At 43.5% G+C, this 18,234-nt stretch overlaps 1 protein-coding gene across 1 annotated transcript in view; it reads right to left on the minus strand.

Moving 5' to 3' along the window:
* Positions 1–8,949: 8,949 nt before the first annotated feature.
* Positions 8,950–18,234, minus strand: part of EPDR1 (ependymin related 1) — an 88,276-nt gene continuing 78,991 nt past the window's right edge. Inside the window, exons 2-3 of the mRNA XM_044675433.1 lie at positions 12,555–12,763; positions 8,950–9,832 (exon numbers count right to left, since the gene is read on the minus strand). Of these exons, the coding sequence (XP_044531368.1) occupies positions 9,642–9,832; positions 12,555–12,763 (400 nt within the window). The 3' untranslated portion in view covers positions 8,950–9,641. The remainder of the gene's footprint in view (positions 9,833–12,554; positions 12,764–18,234) is intronic.

An 18,234-nucleotide genomic window follows, 5' to 3' on the forward strand; every position in this document is an offset into this window, starting at 1 on the left:
GTCTTTTGCTGGGGGAGCACATGCCCCAAGGGATTTTGGGAACTCCTGTTACTTTGAGTAGGTCAGGGAGGAAGCAGCTGGTGGAATTCCAGCACAATCATTGTGAGAGAGATTGTGTCTGACTCCAGGTCCCCAACTTATACCACATCAGTAAGAAGCACACCAAACAAGGTAACAAAATGACCCCAAATGGGGAACTCCAAGCACTATCCATAAAACAATCACTACAGACTAAAGAGGAGAGGATGATGCCATCCATGGGCTACCCAAACTGCCCTGGACCGAGGGCCCAAGGCACCCTCCTCTGGACACTGCATACAATGTAGTGGCACTTGTCATGACTTAAGAGCCAAGAGGCTTCTCAGTCTTTCAGAAAGGGACAGCAGTCTCCCCCCACCCCCCACCTCAGACTGTCTCCAGCCTGTGCGCTGTCTATCATTCCTTCTTGGAGCCTTGTCTTCATCTAAACTTCCATGCCAAAATGGTGACCAGGAGTAGACTTCAGCCCCAGGGATCGAGGCGCGGGACTGCAAGCCCCAAAAGAGAACAGGGTCCCATCAGCAAGCTCTGTTCCAGCACAAGCGGGATCAGAGGAGAACTGTGCTCTGGTAAGAAAGTGAACTTTGAGTAAAGATGGTCATGGAAAAGGTTGGGTCAAGTGAAGTTCCTCTAAAAACAAAAGTGTGCCCAAGGAATCGAGGATGGATAAAACCAAAAAGAAACACCTACTTGCTCTTCTATCCAGTCCAGGATCGCACAAGAAGCCGGCCAGAAGCCTGTTGAGACTCGAGGGGAGGGCAGGCCTACTGGGGCCTGGAGCCAGTGGGATTTGGGACCCAGCCTTTAGGAGGCACAGCAGGAGAAAAACTGGTAAGGGAGCTCCTGGTAAGGGTCTGCCCAAGTAGAGAAAAGGGGGGCAGAGGTGCCTAGGCATCTGGCACCTAGGGGCCCTCCCAGAGGCCTGACATCAGTGCAATCTCCAAAATTCAGCAGCCATACCTTAGCATCAAAGAATAAGTCATGATGTCAACAACTAACACAGAGAAAGAGAGAACTTTTAAAGTTTGAAAAGCATATTTCATGTGATACTTCATTTGATTCTTACAACAATCCTGGGAGGTAGGTGACATTATCAGCCCCATTTTAGAGATGAGAAAACTGAGAGTGAGAAAGATTAAATGATTTGTCCACAGTCTCAGAGCTAGTGTCTGTGGCAAGATTGAACTCAAATCATTCTGACTCCTAGTCCAACACACTATCCAATATTCCACTTAACTGCCTCAAGAAATTGGAAACAATTTAGATTTGTCATATTTGGACAGAGATGTCCAGGACCCTTCTTGGAGGCATTGAAACCAATGCAAGCTCCAATATTTAGTGACCACAAAAGGGCATCAAGGTGACAGAGGCAAACAGAGGATCCAGAAGGTCGTCCAAGAGATCTGCAGCCAGCATAATCCTCGCTAACTGGTCAGGAGCAGTCGAGGCCACAGCATGAGACAAAGCCTACTCCATGTTGGTGATTCCATAAGGAGAAAATAGGGGTGAGGCCAGAGTCCACTCAGAGACTGCTTATGAGAAGTCCAGGCTGTAATGCTGAATAAGACAGCTAAGATCACAAATTCCATCCATCCATTAACAAGCACTCATTAAGGGTGGTGAGATGCAACTCTCAAGAAGGACACATAAGCTAAGCGTCAGGGGAAATGACTTGGTCCAAAAAAACTAAGAAGTGTCAGAAGAAATAAAGTGAGAGAAAAGATCCAAGACTGCACTTGGATCCAAAAATCTTATAACACAAGAGGCTAAAAGATGAACGAAGAAAGTTTAACAATTGAGAAAGCTGAGAGAGAACCTTGATGGAGCTCACCTCCCAGTGAGCTCATCAAACACCAAGAAATGGGCCAAATAAGCTTTTTGGAAAGACCAAAACAAGGAAACAGAAAGAAATTATCACAAGGAAGCATCCTTGATGAGGGACTGAGAAGGAGATATCAGCCTAGAAACTAAGGAAAGGAGCATATTAAAGCACCTAATACAACAAAGAAATAGTGTGGAATAAGAAAACCACCAGATCAAACTCTCAATGAAGAGAATAATTTTGTAGGAACTACAATCAGAATTCTCTTGACTCCACCAAAAAAAAATCAAAACCATGAAATAATCATAAGAATCTATGGGAAAGTTGGTTGTCCTAAGAAATAACTGAAAGAAAAACAAGGAATGAAATTAGAACTCTTTTTTTTTTAACCCTTACCTTCTGTCTTGGAATCAATACTTTGTATTGGTTCCAAGGCAGAAGAATGGTAAGGGCTAGGCAATGAGGGTTAAGTGACTTGCCCAGGGTCACACAGCTAGGAAGTGTCTGAGGCCAAATTTTAACCCAGGACCTCTCATCTCTGGGCCTGACTCTCAATCCACTGAGCAACCTAGCTGCCCCAAAAATTAGAACTCTTAATGAAAAACTCAGAAAGAAAACTGATTGCTTAGGAGAGTAGCTAAAAAATCTTAACAAATTTGTAGTTTTCAGGAGCTGCACAATTTTCTTTTTGTCTTTTATGGGATAGAGAGGGGGCCCTTGAAGGAAAGCAATATAAAAGATATTGTCATAAACTTTATTTTCCACAATGATTGGGAGCAAACAAATCTTATAAATTCTTATTAGTGTTATTAGAAATTTATTATTGTTAGCAATTTTAGAAATCTCTGGACCACATCTCCCAGAAAGATGTGTATGAGCCTGCAACGTAAGGGTGTCACTTAATTCAGACTGGCTGGGTAAGGAGTTTCTGTGCCTCTGACATTTAAAGGGCAAAAATTTAAAGTCTCATCTGAGACTGATTCAACCATCAGAGACTCAAAGTTTCAGGGGGGAAAAAAACCCAGCAACTAATGGTGACCTGGACTCTAGATCCTAATGATAACTGTGAGAGCTGCAGCAAGGAGGAGGAGTGCTCATTCATCACCAAGGAGCCAGTGCTCTTTAACCCTATGATGTTTCCATTTCATCTTTTCTTTTTATCCTCAGTGCCTAGATAATAAATAAATGCATGCTGGATTTAATTAAATAAGCTAAAACTAAAGGGGATACATATTAGGAAGAGTTACTTTGTATTTCCAAAGGTAAAGGGGGGAGATTGGGAAGAGGGATCTAATCCCTCAGACACTATCAGGATATTATTGGGACATGGTCAGCTGCCTCATGAATGCACTGCCAGATTCAAGCAAAATTTTTGTTTTCACACTGATACTAGTGATTATACAGAAGGAGGAGAGTGTCCAGAAGTCTATTCTTTTATATATAATGGGATAATGCTAAGTCAGATGCTACCTAACAGAGTTGTGCAGAAAATACAAAATGTTATCCAAGTAATAGGATGGAGCAAACAAAACTCAGTGACTCCAGGAAACAGCAAGAAATATCAGAACAAAGTGAAAAGATTTTTAAAATATAATATAAAGTGCTATTTAAAAAAAAAACAACTATAATAGGTCAAGAATAACTTGAGAATCATTGGATTTTTCCGAAGCTATGACCAAACGAAAATCCTAGGTATCATATTTCAAGAATCATAAAACTGCCCAGATCTATTGGACCTATAGGGAAAAATAAAAAATTGAAAGAATAAACCAGTCATGTTCTCAAAGTGATGTCCAATTAAAAATAGGTAGGAATGTCATAATCAAAGACCAGAACATACAGGTCAATGAAAAAACTACTACAATAAACTCAAATTTAAGTTTCAAAGAACTACAGTCAAGATCACATAAGACTATGTCACTACATAAAGAAGAGGAGATCTTGAAATATGATCTTCCAAAAGGCAAAATATGAAGAATTACAACCAATAATAACTTCTTCTGCAAGTTTGAATTCTGTATAAACTTAAAGGAAGGGGGAGGGGGAAATTTAATAGAATTTCAAGCATTATTTTTAGGTAAACAAGATTAAATGACTCACCCAGGATCACACAGCTAGTAAGTGAGCCCAGATTTGAACTCATGAAGATGAATCTTCTTTGTTGAAAGTCCAGTGCTCTAACCACCATGACACCTAGCTGCCCTTCAAGCATTCTTGATGAAAAAGAAAAAGATAAGAATAGAAACCTTGGGACACAAGCACAGGAGTCAAGAGGACCTGAAAAGGTAAATACTTTCAGGCAACTGGAAGGAACTAAATAATGATGAAGTGCTTATATTCTAATAGGGGGAGAAGAATCATGTCCTTTAAGAAACCCGAATGCCTTCAAGGGTCACAGAGAGAATTAGGGAACACAGACACAGTGCTTGAAAGTGATTTTGTTCTATTTTGTGTTTGTTTTAAAAGAGAAAAGACAGGCAGGGGAAGGAATACACTCGGGAAGAAATGAGCAGAAACTTACTTTTTCTCATAATTGGACTGTTAAAGAAGACATGTATACAAACATGGAGAAAAGGTTGTGAGAAGCAGGTATCTCATGAGCTTCTTTCTTATTTGAACTGGCTAAAGGAAGGTTGAACACACACATGGTGAAGATGAGGGGAAGAAAAGAGGGGCCAGACAATGGGAGCAGACTACTTGTTACTAGTGTTGACCAATCATAAATCTTCTCTTTCTTCAGCTTCTTCTTCTTCTTTATAAAGAAGTTCTAGCCACCTAAACAAAAACTGGGCAGTTTGGACCCAAGGGACTCAAACTACCTCCCCTGGAGACTTTCTGGTATTGAAAGTGTAGCACACTTTCCAAGTTATGAAATGGAGCACTGGAGTAAACAATTAGTGATCCATCACCACAAAGGACAAGAAAGCAGTCGGTGCTCCCCATGACATAGTCCTCCATGGCCATGAAAGTCCTAGATGATGCTTTTGGACATCCTGGTCAAAAGAGAACTGTGAAGTTGGTACAAAATTGATTCTGCTGGCCCTACATGGAGGGAGATATATGTAGGATGTATTTTTTTTTATGTGTTCAAAGGGAAATGAATCTTCCTTGTACTGCTCATCTGGAGAAGGTGAGAACTAGCCAGTCTTTGGAGTTTGTGCGTATAGACGTTTTATCTTTGAAAAGAGGTAGGTAGAACATGAGCAACGTTCTGGTCATGCCAGACCATTTTAGTCACTGTACACTGAAACCAGATATCTTCTACAGTTGCCAACATGTTGTAGGAATTTTTGGCTTCCCAGCCAGGATCTGTTCTGACCAAGTCAAGATCTGACAGCAAGTTCATCAAGGAGGCATTTGGGAAATTGGTTACCAGAGGCTAATGAATAGCTCTGAATTCAGCTGAGAAATTCTCAAAGGGGAGCAAGTACGAATCTGTCAGTCAATTTGGGGAGAAGATAGCATCCTACTAAGGAATCTTGGTGTCCAGAAAAAAAACACAAGAGAGTGAACTGGCTAAGAGCCCCCCTAACCAAACACCGGGTCAATGTAGAAGCTACAAAATAGCTTTGTAGCACAGTGAAAGTCTAATCATAATGATGATGATGATGATAATGATGATGATGATGATGATACACTACAACTCATTATCTATAGGGGAGCTGTCCTGATTACCTGGAGACCAAAAAATGGAGGGGCTACCAAGGTCCTTTGAGAATGGTGCAGCTAGCAGCTGCAGATCAATACCTGGGGCAGATAGCAACACATTGGGAGAGAACCCAGGGGCTAATTAAAAAGAGAAATTGCATGTTAGCAACCTCTTGAGAATTTGTAAAGCCTGCCAAGATGAGAGCTTGCCAAGAACAAGGGGGCATCTCTGCCTAGACATGGAAGAAGGGCTGGATCCAGGGGCTGCCCCTTTCCTGCCCAATATTCCCCCTGAAGAGGCCCCAAGGGTTCATGGGTTGAGCCCTGGAGATGGCAATGATTAGCCTGAAGAATCCGGGATGTCAGAACTGGGACTGTAGACCAGCAAGTCTTAAAATAACAAGGGTGCGGAATATACAGGAGCACATGTGCATGCACACACACACACACACACACACACACACACACACACACACACACACACACCCTTTTTAAAAAAGGAAGTTTTACTTGAGAGATTCCAGTTTGGTGTACAATCCTCTTTCTCTGTTCTACTTTGTATCTAGAATGCTCATTTTATTTGGTATTTAAAAAGATTGGAATAAAAAACACGAAGGAAGCAGATTCCCAGAGCAGTACCAGGACACCACGTTTAGGGTTTGGGACGGTTTCGGATGCCACAGAAGGAGGAGAGGGAGACAACATCCATTCGCGGGATGCATGTAATAGGATACCTACATATTCGAGGACATCGTGTAGCTTTGCACTATATACAATCTATATTTCTGTGTGCCCGGTGTGTGAGATGAAGCTAGGGACCATGGGATGCGGGATATGCCTATATACATTCTGGATAATCTCCTGGGATCACGTTATCTGCTAAGGGATCGCACGTGTGGGTCCATGGGATTGGCAGGCGCCCCAGCTAACTGTACAGAATGGATTCGTGGACTGCAGTTCCCACAGTGCTTCAATCATTGGGGGAAATTTTTCAGGACTCTATTTCCCAGAAGGCTGTGTGTGAGACTGCAGCGTGGAGATATCACCCAGCACAAATTCGAGGAGAATGAAAGGTTGAAAAAGCTCGAAGCAAGTAGCGAAGGAAACAGAAGCGGGAGGAACAAGAGCTACATAGAGAGAAAGGAAGCAGCCGGGACCCGCCCGAGGTAGCCATCCCCCCGGGCAACGTTTGACACCAAAGACTTCGGCGGGCAGCTGGTCCCGAGAAGTCCTGGCGGCGACTCCACGATTGGAGGAGAAGCTAACTACGGAGAGCAATATGGGACGCTAAGGTTCGGCACGGGGGTTTGGAGCTTGCTCCGCGTCCTCTCCCGTCAGGTTAGACACAAAAGGATTCGCTACGGAGTTGACGGGGCTGCCCCGGAAGCAGCAGCCACCGGTGTCTGCTGCAGCTGCTGAGGGCCTTGGCGCTGGTTCTACGTAACTCTAAGGGACGATGCTGCCTAGTTGGAGCTCTGCGTTCGGTCGGGACTCTTAGAGTGCGGGTCCCGGCCGGGGGACGTGCGCCCACGTGTTTCCTCGTGTGATCTAAGTGTCTCTTTTGCTAAATGTAGTAAGACAGAGGTGGGGGGGGGGGGTGACTGACTGTTCCGCAAGTCGCCGGAGATGCGCCAGACGTCCTTTGCGGGGGCTGTACATGATCGGACTGGGGACACGACGTCACGGACAAGAGAAACCGGAAAGGGCTGGGAAGAGACTCACTTTCCTGTACTGGCCCAGGGCCAAGGTGGAGGGGCGATTAGAAGAGAGCAGAGATTGCTGGGAGCGAGAAGAGAGTGAGTGCAGAGAGATGCGCGCGAAGCATCCAAGCTCACAGGAGCAAGCGGCGGCAGTGGCGGCGGCAGAGGCAGGAGCGACAGCGGTAGCGGCAGTGGCAGAAGCGGCAGCGGCAGGAGCGACAGCGGCGGTAGAGACAGCGGCGGCGGCGATAGCGAGAAGCGGCGGCGATAGCGAGAAGCGGCGGCGATAGCGAGAAGCGGCGGCGATAGCAGAAGCGGCGGCGATAGCAGAAGCGGCGGCGGCGATAGCGAGAAGCGGCGGCGGCGATAGCAGAAGCGGCGGCGGCGGCGGCAACTCTAGCAGTAGCGGCAGAAGCGAGACTAAAGCTGAGACAGAGGCAGAATTAGCAGGCGGAAGCCCGAGCAAGCAAGCAGAAGCTGCGTGGGAATCCTGGCATGAGGCGGAGGCGGACGCTGTGGTCACTGAAGTTCTAGATGTCCACTCACACTAGTGACGCTTTCCCTCCCGGTGTGAATGAGTCTGTGTATGTGCGGACAGGCTGCGCGGACCCCTCTGGGAAGGAAGGAGAGCGGCCTCGGGACTTTTCTGCTTGTGAGAAGTACGTGTCGTGTCCAGAATGCTTCGTGGTAGCTTTGGTTGCCTGTATGTGCGTTTACTCAGATAGCCCTGGGGGAAAGCCGGGAATATACACAGGAAGAGAGAGACACACAGACAGCCAGCCAGACACACACCATCTGGAGGAAGGCAAAACAGCAGACAGCAAAGTTATCAGAGAGAAGGCGCCCAACTGCCGGCCTGTCTGGGATCCTAAGCCCGTCGCTTTGGGTGTGAGCGCTCGGGCTGCGCCAGCATCTGCTGGAGCCGGAGTTATACAGAGCAGGGGCACCTCTTCCCCACCTGGGCCAGTCCCCAGGACCCTGGAGCCCACAAGGAGCTGTTCTTCCCCAGCCCATCGCGGCCCTACCTGGAGAGTCTCCACCAAGAAAGGCAGAACCACCGCCTGAGCAGCCCACTAGGGGGCTCTTCACCATCTCAGACTTCAAGACCTTCCGCCCCAGGGCGATTGGGGCCGGGATTCCACCCCCAACTCTCTCCCGGTCACTTTGGAGATAGTTGCACATGCTCTGTATGACCCACCTTAGGGACACTGCTTGGGCCTCTTTTACAGGAAATTGGCAAGCCAGTGTCTCACAAGTGCAGCGTTTTCCTGTCCAGTAAATAGGGATGGAAACGTCTCCCTGAAGGATCCACTAAAGAATCCTCCGGGTGGTACCTTCCTCTTTGATTCCTGCCCAAGATATACCCATCGAGCTGTTCATACTGGAAAAGCATCATCTCAGCGCTGTGTAGGCTTGTGGAAGGCCATCTAGTCTCTTCCCTAGCCTAGCCTTGGGGAGGGCCGATCTCAGGCTATCTCGGTTTTACAGAACATTTGGGGGTGCAGGTTCCTTTTCTCTCCCAGTAGAGGAGCAGCTTTCTATCATTTTTGTTTTTCGGGGCCTCGGCACCAAGCACAGTGCCCGGCACAGAGGAGGTGGCTGATAAATGGTTGACGAATGAATGAAGGAAGGAAGGAAGGAATGAACTTCTGTGAAGGGGAAACCATTGTGGGGAGGAGGGAGCCAAGGAGAAAGATGGGTCGGCGACTTCCTGAATGACACGAAAATATAAAAGCACAATGAGCATGTAATGTGTTTAATGGTTTTGATGGTTATGAAATGGGATGCTTGAGATATGCCACGTTCCAGTTCCCGCTTAGCTATTCAACAGAGCTCTTGGGCAAACCCACCAATGACCACAAACATAACAAAAGACAGGCTAGCAATCTGTCTGATGGGCCAAGCGAACTCAAGAGAGGCAGTTCCCTCTCTCTCTTTAACCTGAAAAATCAAGCACATTTTAACAGAACGGTCAGCACAAAGTTAAGCACGTTTTCTACTTCACAGGATATTCTCCAGAAACTTCTAGGAAGAGCCAGCAAACATCACCTGAAAATAGGTCTGAGTGGGAAAAGACAAATGAAAGGGAGCTGAATGATCCAGGTAATTCAGGCCAATTCAGCAGGGGGCTTCTAACTGAAGTGAGCCAGGCTGGATTTTTTTGCTGATCATGAATTACCTGCATAATCCCTCCCCTTTTATTCCAGTTTACCTGGAGGAACACAGTTGGAGTTTTAAGTAGGAAAAAAAAAAAGTGGGCGCTGGCACAATTAACCTGATGGCATTTACACAAGCAACACTAGAATTGACTATCCCGTGAAGGCTCTGATAGCCTAAAGAGCCATAATCAACTTTCAGTGTATGTCAGTAGCTTTCTCAACTGGTCAGTAGTTACTGTGATTTTTCAGCCTCTGAGCAGCTCATGTCCGCAGTCAGCAGGCTTCACTCATCCTCCTTGTCTGGGCTCTCTCACAAGTGCTTGGTGGAATAAACACAGAGGGGTCACGAATGCCAAGCTGGATATCAAAGAAGCGAGTAGAGAATGTGACACTGTAATTCCTGATGTAGGTTTCTTGGACTGGGTAGCAATCTTTGACGGTATAGACACCGATCCATGTTTCGTCTGCGGGAGAGAAGAAATGATAGACACAAGTTCATGTCATCGATACTTTGAGAGGATAATAGGCAAAAGAGTATTGACAGGAAAACAGAAAAAGTATTGACATCTCCAGGAATTATACTATGGTGTGCAGGTAAAGGGTTAGAATTGAAGAGTAAATCAACTGCAAAGAAAGTCAAAGAAGGTAGACATGTGCTCTGGCAAATGATCAAAGGCACCGGAGGGAATTGTACTTGTTTTGGGTTTTTTTTAAGCCCTCACCTTCCATCTTGGAGTCAATACTATGTATTGGCTCCAAGGCAGAAGAATGGTAAGGATTGGCAATGGGGGTCAAGTGACTTGCCCAAGGTCACATAGCTGGGAAGTGTCTGAGGTCAGATTTGAACCTAGGACCTCCCGTCTCTAGGCCTGGCTCTCCATCCACTGAGCTACCCAGCTGCCCCTGGAACTTTGGTTTTTTAAAATGGGATTCTTCCTCATGAACAGCCAAAGTCTGAGAGAATCTGAAGGAAGTTCAAATATCAAAGATATGGGTGTCGCATGAATGTATTTGCCAAGTCCCCTGCTATTATTATTCCCTTGAACTTCCATTCGAAGGACAACTGAAAGGGTGGGCGATGTTGCCCAGAGGAGAATTGGCACCGCCCTTTCTGAAGTTCCTCAATCACAACGCTCCATATCCCACTGCCATGTCTTTGAAGAGACTCTCCCTCATTCCTGGAATGAATTATCTTACCTTGGTCTCTTAGAATTTCTAATTTCCTTCAAAACTCAGCCCTGGCACTACCTCAATATGGAAATGGGGATTCTAATAGCCTCCTAGAATTGTTATAAGAATCAAATGAAATATTTTTAAAGTGCTTTGCAAACCTTAGAGCACCTTCTTTACAAATGCCAGCTCTCAACTCTAAACGACCACCCTAGTGCAAATATCAATAATATGGAAAAAGGTCTTGATCAATAACACATGCAAAACCCAGTGGAACTATGCGATTGCTATGGGAGGGGGATGAGAGGAGGAGGGGAGGGAAAGAATATGAATCCTGTAACCATGGAAAATTTTTCATAATTAATCAATAAATTTAAAATAAATTTAAATAAATAAATAAGAACTGAAGAACAATGTTGGTCTTCAGCCTGAAAGAATAAATGAGACCACAAAATAAGAAAGAAATGTTAGCTATCAGCAGTAGCAACATTATTATTATTATACAGATAGTACCAGAAATCAAAATTCTCATAGAAAAAAGAACAAAAACTTCTGAGTACAAAATATATAGCCTGTGAAAATATGCACAGTTTATAGTTATTTATATGTGTACATACTCCTTTCCCACCTCCCCAATAGAATGTAAGATCCTTGGGACAATTAGGGGGCTCAGATACTTCCTAGCTATATTACCTGGGTAAGTCATTTAACCTACATTGCCATGCCCTTACTGTTCTTCTGCCTTGGAACCAATACACAGTATCAATTCTATGATGGAAGGGGAGGATTTTAAAAAAAGAGAAGAGAATACAAGGTCCTTGTAGACAAGAGGACTCTGTCTTTGTGCTCCTCGAACACAGTAGGTATTTAATTCACCCATACCAAGTGGATAAGCTCTTAGTGCCCAAAAGCAGGAAGAAGAAAATCAAAGTGAAAAGCCAGAGATCATGACTAGATACTCTCAAGCTTTCATTGTGGCTATGGATATTTCAATGGCATGCGCCAAAATGAAGATGAGGAGCTCTCCAAAGCCCACTTTTGAGATCTACCACCTCTCATTTTATCTTTTTCTTTTTTTTTTAAGATATTTTTATTTTCCCAATTACACATAATAACAATTTTCAACATATGGTTTCTGAAATTATAAGATCCAAGCGTACCCCTCCTCCCTTCCTTCCCTCTCCCTCTTCAAGACAGTAGCCAATTTGATCTGGGTTATACATGTATGAACATGTAAAATATCCTTCCATATTGGAATGACTGCCTTGCAGTCCCAAAACTGGGTACCTGAACATGTCTCCCATCTTGTCATCACCCAGCTCATCCACCCTCGTCTGGAAGCATTCAAAGCAGAAGGGAAGTCAATGGCACTGCTCTCCCAAGTCCAACCAATGACCCTTTCAAAAGTATCCTCCCCAAACTGAAATCCAATCAGTGTATTCTTCTCCTTCCCCTCCTTCCAATTCTTCAGGATAAAGCATTCCCTCCTTTGAGCCCAGAGAGGAGAATTCTACAAGAGGGTTACTTACAGAGACAATGAGAATTGCTTTCCCATTTAAATTATGTTACTATGGATATTACTAAGAGTCTCAAAATCTGCTCTTTACTTTCCCCAAGACAAAAGTGTACATTTCACATTAAGTCAAATCCCGTTTGTCCTGGTTGGCTAGAATAATCATTTGCACTGAGGAGACCCTTGTTAAATGTTCCACCTGACTTCATTCAAAGGTTTTGGAACCTGCATCAGAAATGGTAAGGCAAGGGACTAAATCATGATACTTTGAGGTGACTGTCAAGCCCTTTGGGTTTCTAAGTATGAAACTTAGTGTAAAGTCTTTCTGAGGAGGCTAGGTAAACTTTTCAAACTTCCCTAAGATCTCCTTCCTTGGGAAAGTTATCACCAGGCCCTTGACAGGTTTATTGGAATGAGGTCTAGTGCCTCAGAGTGCTCCCTCATCAGTCTCTCCTCTCTGTTTCCAAAGCAGCAGAATCAAAGCCCAAGAGACTTCCACTTACATTTCCGGGCTGCCTTCCTGTCTGACCACTCCTGTATCATAATCTGGTCCTGAGGGCCCCCGATGTAATACTGGTCTTCAAACGTTGAGTTTTGGGGGATATCCAGAGGATCCCATTGGTCAGTCAAGGCAATCTTGGAGCACATCTGGGTGGCTTGGTCAATCTGAAACATCACTGCATCTTGGTAGAGGAAAATATATTCAAAGAACCTGAAAAATAGCCCAAAAATGACAATCGAGGTTATTATTGTTGTTGTATGTTTAAAACCCAAAGGCCCTAGACATAAATAGGATTTTTAAAAGGGGAAAAAAAATGAGTCATTTTGCCCTACCGAGGCAGTCCCTGCCCCTCCCTCACCCCAATCACTCAACAAACATTTATTGAATGCCTTCTGCAGGCCAGTAATTTTACGAGGCAGTGGGGATACAAGGACAAACATGAAACCATCCCTGCCTGCAAGGAGCTTACATTCTGTTGAGGGTGGTGACACAAGTCAATCAGTTAACTACCAGACACTATTCTAGGCACTGGAGATAAAAAGATGAATATGAAAAAAAAAAAAAATACCTGCCTTTCAGGAGCCTAGTCACTTCTCTCTGAGACTCAGTTTTCCTATCTGTAAAATGTGGGTGTTGGGGGAAAAATATAAATACATGAGAGCAGTGCAGCTCTGCTATAGGCACTTCCTGAGCTATAGAGCATTTCTGAGACTGAGCCCCAGAACAAAATACAGTGGAAATTTGGCATTGAAAGATCTGTATTTATATCCTAGTTCTGCCCCACATTTGTTGTGGGACCTGGGGTAAATCACAGTCTCCTTAGCTATAAAATGTAGATGTTGGACTTTGTCGTCATCGTTATTCAGTCATGTCCAACTCTACACGATCCTATTCAGGTTTTCTTGGCAATGATATTGGAGGGGCTCGTCATTTCCTTCTCCAGCTCATTGTACAGATGAAGAAACTGAGGCCAACAAGGTAAAGTGACTTGCCCAGCCACACAGTTACTAAGTGCCTGATGCCATGTTTGACCTCAGGAAGATGACTCTTCCTAACTTCAGGCCTCCCTTGCGCCACCAGCTAAATGACTTCAAAAATCCCTTCAAGATCTCAATCTGTGATCCCATGATTTGTTACATGATTCCTTTGGGAAAATATATTCTAAGTTCCAGCCCCATCATAGAAGCTGGCACATTGTAAGTTTGTAGAATGAATGAATAAAAGAATTAGTGAGTGGATGGATGGATGGATGGATGGATGGATGGATGGATGGATGGACGAATGGTGAGTAAGACAAAGTCAACCAGGACATCGACCGTGTCTGACAATATGTACAATATCCCACATCCATAGTCCTACCCTGCAGAGGTGGAAGGAATTGTTATTTTCTCCTTTCTTTTCCAGGGCCCCCAGGCAACTATCTAAAATGATGACATCATAGAATTGGTACCCATTTCTATTGGTAAAGAGAATTTTCCTTCCTGGGAACTGCCTACACCAAAAAATCAGAGGCATGGATCCTTATTCTACTCCTCTCCTCAATAAGAGAAGGAACAGAGCTCACATATGCTCAAGAAATGTTTTTGCCTAAACAGAAATGTATGCCAACGAACAAGGTTGGGGAGTTAATTACGTAGGAAGGCATTATCTACCATTAAGAACTTATGGGGTAGGGGTGGGGGGGGGCAGCTGGGTAGCTCAGTGGATAGAGAGCCAGGCCTAGAGATGGGAAGTTCTAGGTTCAAATTTGGCCTCAGACACTTCCCAGCTGTGTGACCCTGGGCAAGTCACTTAACTCCATTGCCTACTCTTACCATTCTTCTGCCTTGGAGGCAATACACAGTATTGACTCCAAGACGGGAGGTGAGGGTTAAAAAAAAAAAAAAAAAAAAAAAGAACTTATGGGCAATGCTTTTCTCAAGTTGGCCACGGAAATCATTTCATATCATAAAAGGATACTATGTGGGTTTTGGACTTAGCACCACCTTCCCAAATAATCTATTCCCTTGTGACTGTTCTTGAAGCTGTTCTTGAACTCCTGGTCTCCAAAGGTAGGACTTTCAATAGAATAGCAGCTAAACTAAAAATGTATTCATTTTCCAGGAAAGGTTTGAAGGATATTGCTAAGAAAAAATGATGGAAAAACAAACAAACAAACATGAGTAGCATATTTATTTTTCTGGCAAAGATAGTCATTCCAAAAGAAGAGACCAATAAATAGTGTTAGTCTAAAATTAGAGCCTGGCATTTCTGGGCATGGGGAAAGGTTACTTTAGACTAACCCAGGCTGCATCAAATCTGCCTAACAGAGGCTAGCAGTTTAGGCTCATGTGAACATTAATGCAAACATTGTTGGCCAATAGACCAAACTTGAAGCAAAAGGAGACTTCTACTTGTGAGCACTTCTCTACCCATCATCTTCTGATGAGTCCTTAATATGCACTATTGGATAAAACCAGGGTCGAGACCTGTTATTCTCAAGGCATATAAAGCTCTTTCTTGCTCTTCATCAGAGATGACACTCCAGGGGCAGCTGGGTAGCTCAGTGGAGTGAGAGTCAGGCCTAGAGACGGGAGGTCCTAGGTTCAAATCCGGCCTCAGACACTTCCCAGCTGGGTGACCCTGGGCTAGTCACTTGACCCCCATTGCCCACCCTTAACCACTCTTCCACCTAGGGGCCAATACACAGAAGTTAAGGGTTTAAAAAAAAAAGAGATGACACTCCATTTCCAGTTTCTGCACTCCATGCCTAAAAAGCACACCCCTACCTTTGCCTCTTAGAATCCTTTATTTCCTTCAAAACTCTACATCTGTAGAGCCTTTTCTAATCACTACTCTCTAATTTCTACATATACATATGTACACGTCTTGTGTTTTGTGTTTTTTTTATTTTTATATACACGTTTCTCTTTCTCAAAATGGAAATTTTATGTATACAGGGATTATTTTAGTCAATGAACAATGCCTGAGATATGAACAATGAACAATGCTTAGTAAATGCTAGTTAACACCTCAACTGGCTGAATTACTGTGTGATGTTGTCTTATTTTTTTTTTCATTTTTTCAAAGTATGCTATTTCTTATAGCATATTTATTTTTTAACAAATTATCCTTATATTGAAATACTTTTTTTTTTTTGATGTTGTCTTATTTTAAAAAGGATTGGAAGGGAAACTAAGGACCACAAAAGAATGGTAGCATTTTGGGGGCATATTGGGAGAAAAAGCAGAGCCGCAGAAAAGAGAGGACTTCTGCTTGAGGTAGATGAGTTGATGATTCCTGATAAAAGTGGAGATAAATGGTTGAATTCTTATTGAACTTCTGTTTTCTCTGCAAGGGAGAATCACCTTTATACTGGGAAGAAGAGAATGAAAATGACTAATCAGGAGTTGCTATTCAAGTAAATAGGGAGCCCTTGATAGATAAACTACATTCTTGGGTTCTGGAAGAAACAGCAGATATGACTCATGGGCCATTATCAGTGATACACAAAGGATCAAGAAAAATGGGGGGAAAATGGGAGATTGGAAGAGGGCCAATGGGATCCCAATTTCCAGAAGAGGGGAAAAAACAGTTTGCAAACTATAGATCATATACTTTGACTTCCGTTCCTAGGAAAACTCTAGAATGAATCATTAAAGAGATGATTGCTAAAGGGAAATGGTGATTCAAAGAGCCAGCCTAGCTTCAAGTGTCTGGTCAGCCCCTACTCTAAGACTCTTTAAAGCAGTGATTCCCAAAGTGGGCGCCACCGCCCCCTGGTGGGTGCTGCAGCCATCCAGGAGGCAGTGATGGCCATAGGTGCATTTATCTTTCCTATTAATTGCTATTAAAAATTTTTAAAAACTAATTTCCAGGGGGCTAAGTAATATTTTTCTGGAAAGGGGGCAGGAGGCCAAAAACGTTTGGGAACCCCTGCTCTAGAGGAAGCCTTGACCTGCCATTTGCCCCTCCTGATGCACTTGAAGCTGGGGTTACACCCTGGAGTGAGGATAAAGCATGAAGGGAACAAAAATCTTCAAAATAATGGTCTGAGACTCAGATGCAGCCTCCGTGTCCATGTCAGATCTGACTCCACACATGGCTTCTTGTTGGACCCTGAGCCTACCAACCAAATCCAAATGATGATTCCAAGGGCAACTTTGAGATCTCTGAAGCGACCAGCCTCCAAGATAACATGATGGCCAAGAATTCTGAGAGCCACGTCCCAAGATACACTTGGATATGCAGAACGCTGGCAATGAGCACAGGGGAGTGGACATTTATTTCAAGACAAAAACTGGCCCCTTCCACACTGGAGGACTCCCACTTCCCCAACTACAACCCAAATGCTCAGTTCTGTACCTTTGTTCATCTCCTTCCTTAAGCCTAGAATGCCCTCCCCAACCCCACCTCCACCTGATGGCATTGTGCCCAGCTCAAATACCATCATCTTCAACAAAGTCTCACTTTATTTTCCCAACTAGAAAGCCTGGTGCAAGAAAATGGTGGTATTGCAGAGGGAGGGGAGAGAATAAATTTGTTTAAAAAGCGAGAATGGTGGGAGTTGGGATTTGAATACCAGCTCTGATATTTACTAGCCATACATCCTTGGCTGAGTCAATGAACCAATCAATAAGCATTTAGTAAGAGTTTACTGTGTGTCTGTGTGTCTGTGTGTGTGTCTGTGTGTGTGTCTGTGTGTGTGGGGGGGGGGGGCACTTTCCCAGGTACTGAAGCTCTCTAACCTTCAGTTTTTCTGCCTGTGAGATGGGCACAGTTCCTATAGAATCCACCTGACATGACTGTTGTGATTCTCCAGAGATGTGTAGAAAACACTTGGCAAACTCTGAAGGGCCAGAGCAGTGTTGGCTCTACCAGTGTTGTTTCTTTCCCACCCTTTGACCCTGGAGAGCTCTTTGGCTGTCCCTCTCTTCTGCTCTCATCAAAGTCTGTCCTGACTCAGAATTTGTTTCAATTCAACAGAAGTTTGGTCATTTGTAGCTCGTCTTCACTTTCCTATTAAAGGGTAAATTTGACCAGTGCAAGGAATTTATCATGGTACAGCTTCAAGAAATATTGGTTTGACCAGAGGACTGGTGCAAATGACTCCACCTGCCATCCCACTTAAGCTTTGTCACTTACAAGAAAAATCAAACTCTTCATCTGCATTTATTGGCAGGTAGGTGGTGCAGGACTTGGAGTACAGAAGTCCTAAGTTCAAATCCTGCCTCAGAAACTTACTAGTTTCCTGATCCTGAACAAGTCCCTTAAAGGTCTCTCTCAATTTCTTCATATATATAAAATGGGAATAATAATAGAATCTACCCTTAGGGATTTGTTGTGAGGATTAAATTAGCTAATATATGGAACATGCTTTGAAAACCTTAAGTAAATAAATAATTAAAATAAATAATAAAAAAAAATTTTAAACCTTAAGTAAATAAAATAAATAATAAATAATAATAAAATAAAAAATAGAAATAGAAATAGAAATAGAAACCTTAAGTAACTAAAAAATAAATAATAAAAATAAATAAAAATAAAAATAAAAACCTTAAGTAAATAAAAATAAAAGTAAATAATAAAAACTTTCAGTAAGTAAATAAATAATAAAAGTACAAAATTTTTTTAATTAAGTAAATTTAAAAAAAAAAAGCATTGTTGGGGCTTGATCAATGATGCATGTGAAACCCAGTGGT

This window comes from Gracilinanus agilis, chromosome 1 (genome assembly GCF_016433145.1).
Source record: "Gracilinanus agilis isolate LMUSP501 chromosome 1, AgileGrace, whole genome shotgun sequence".
NCBI lineage: Eukaryota > Metazoa > Chordata > Mammalia > Didelphimorphia > Didelphidae > Gracilinanus > Gracilinanus agilis.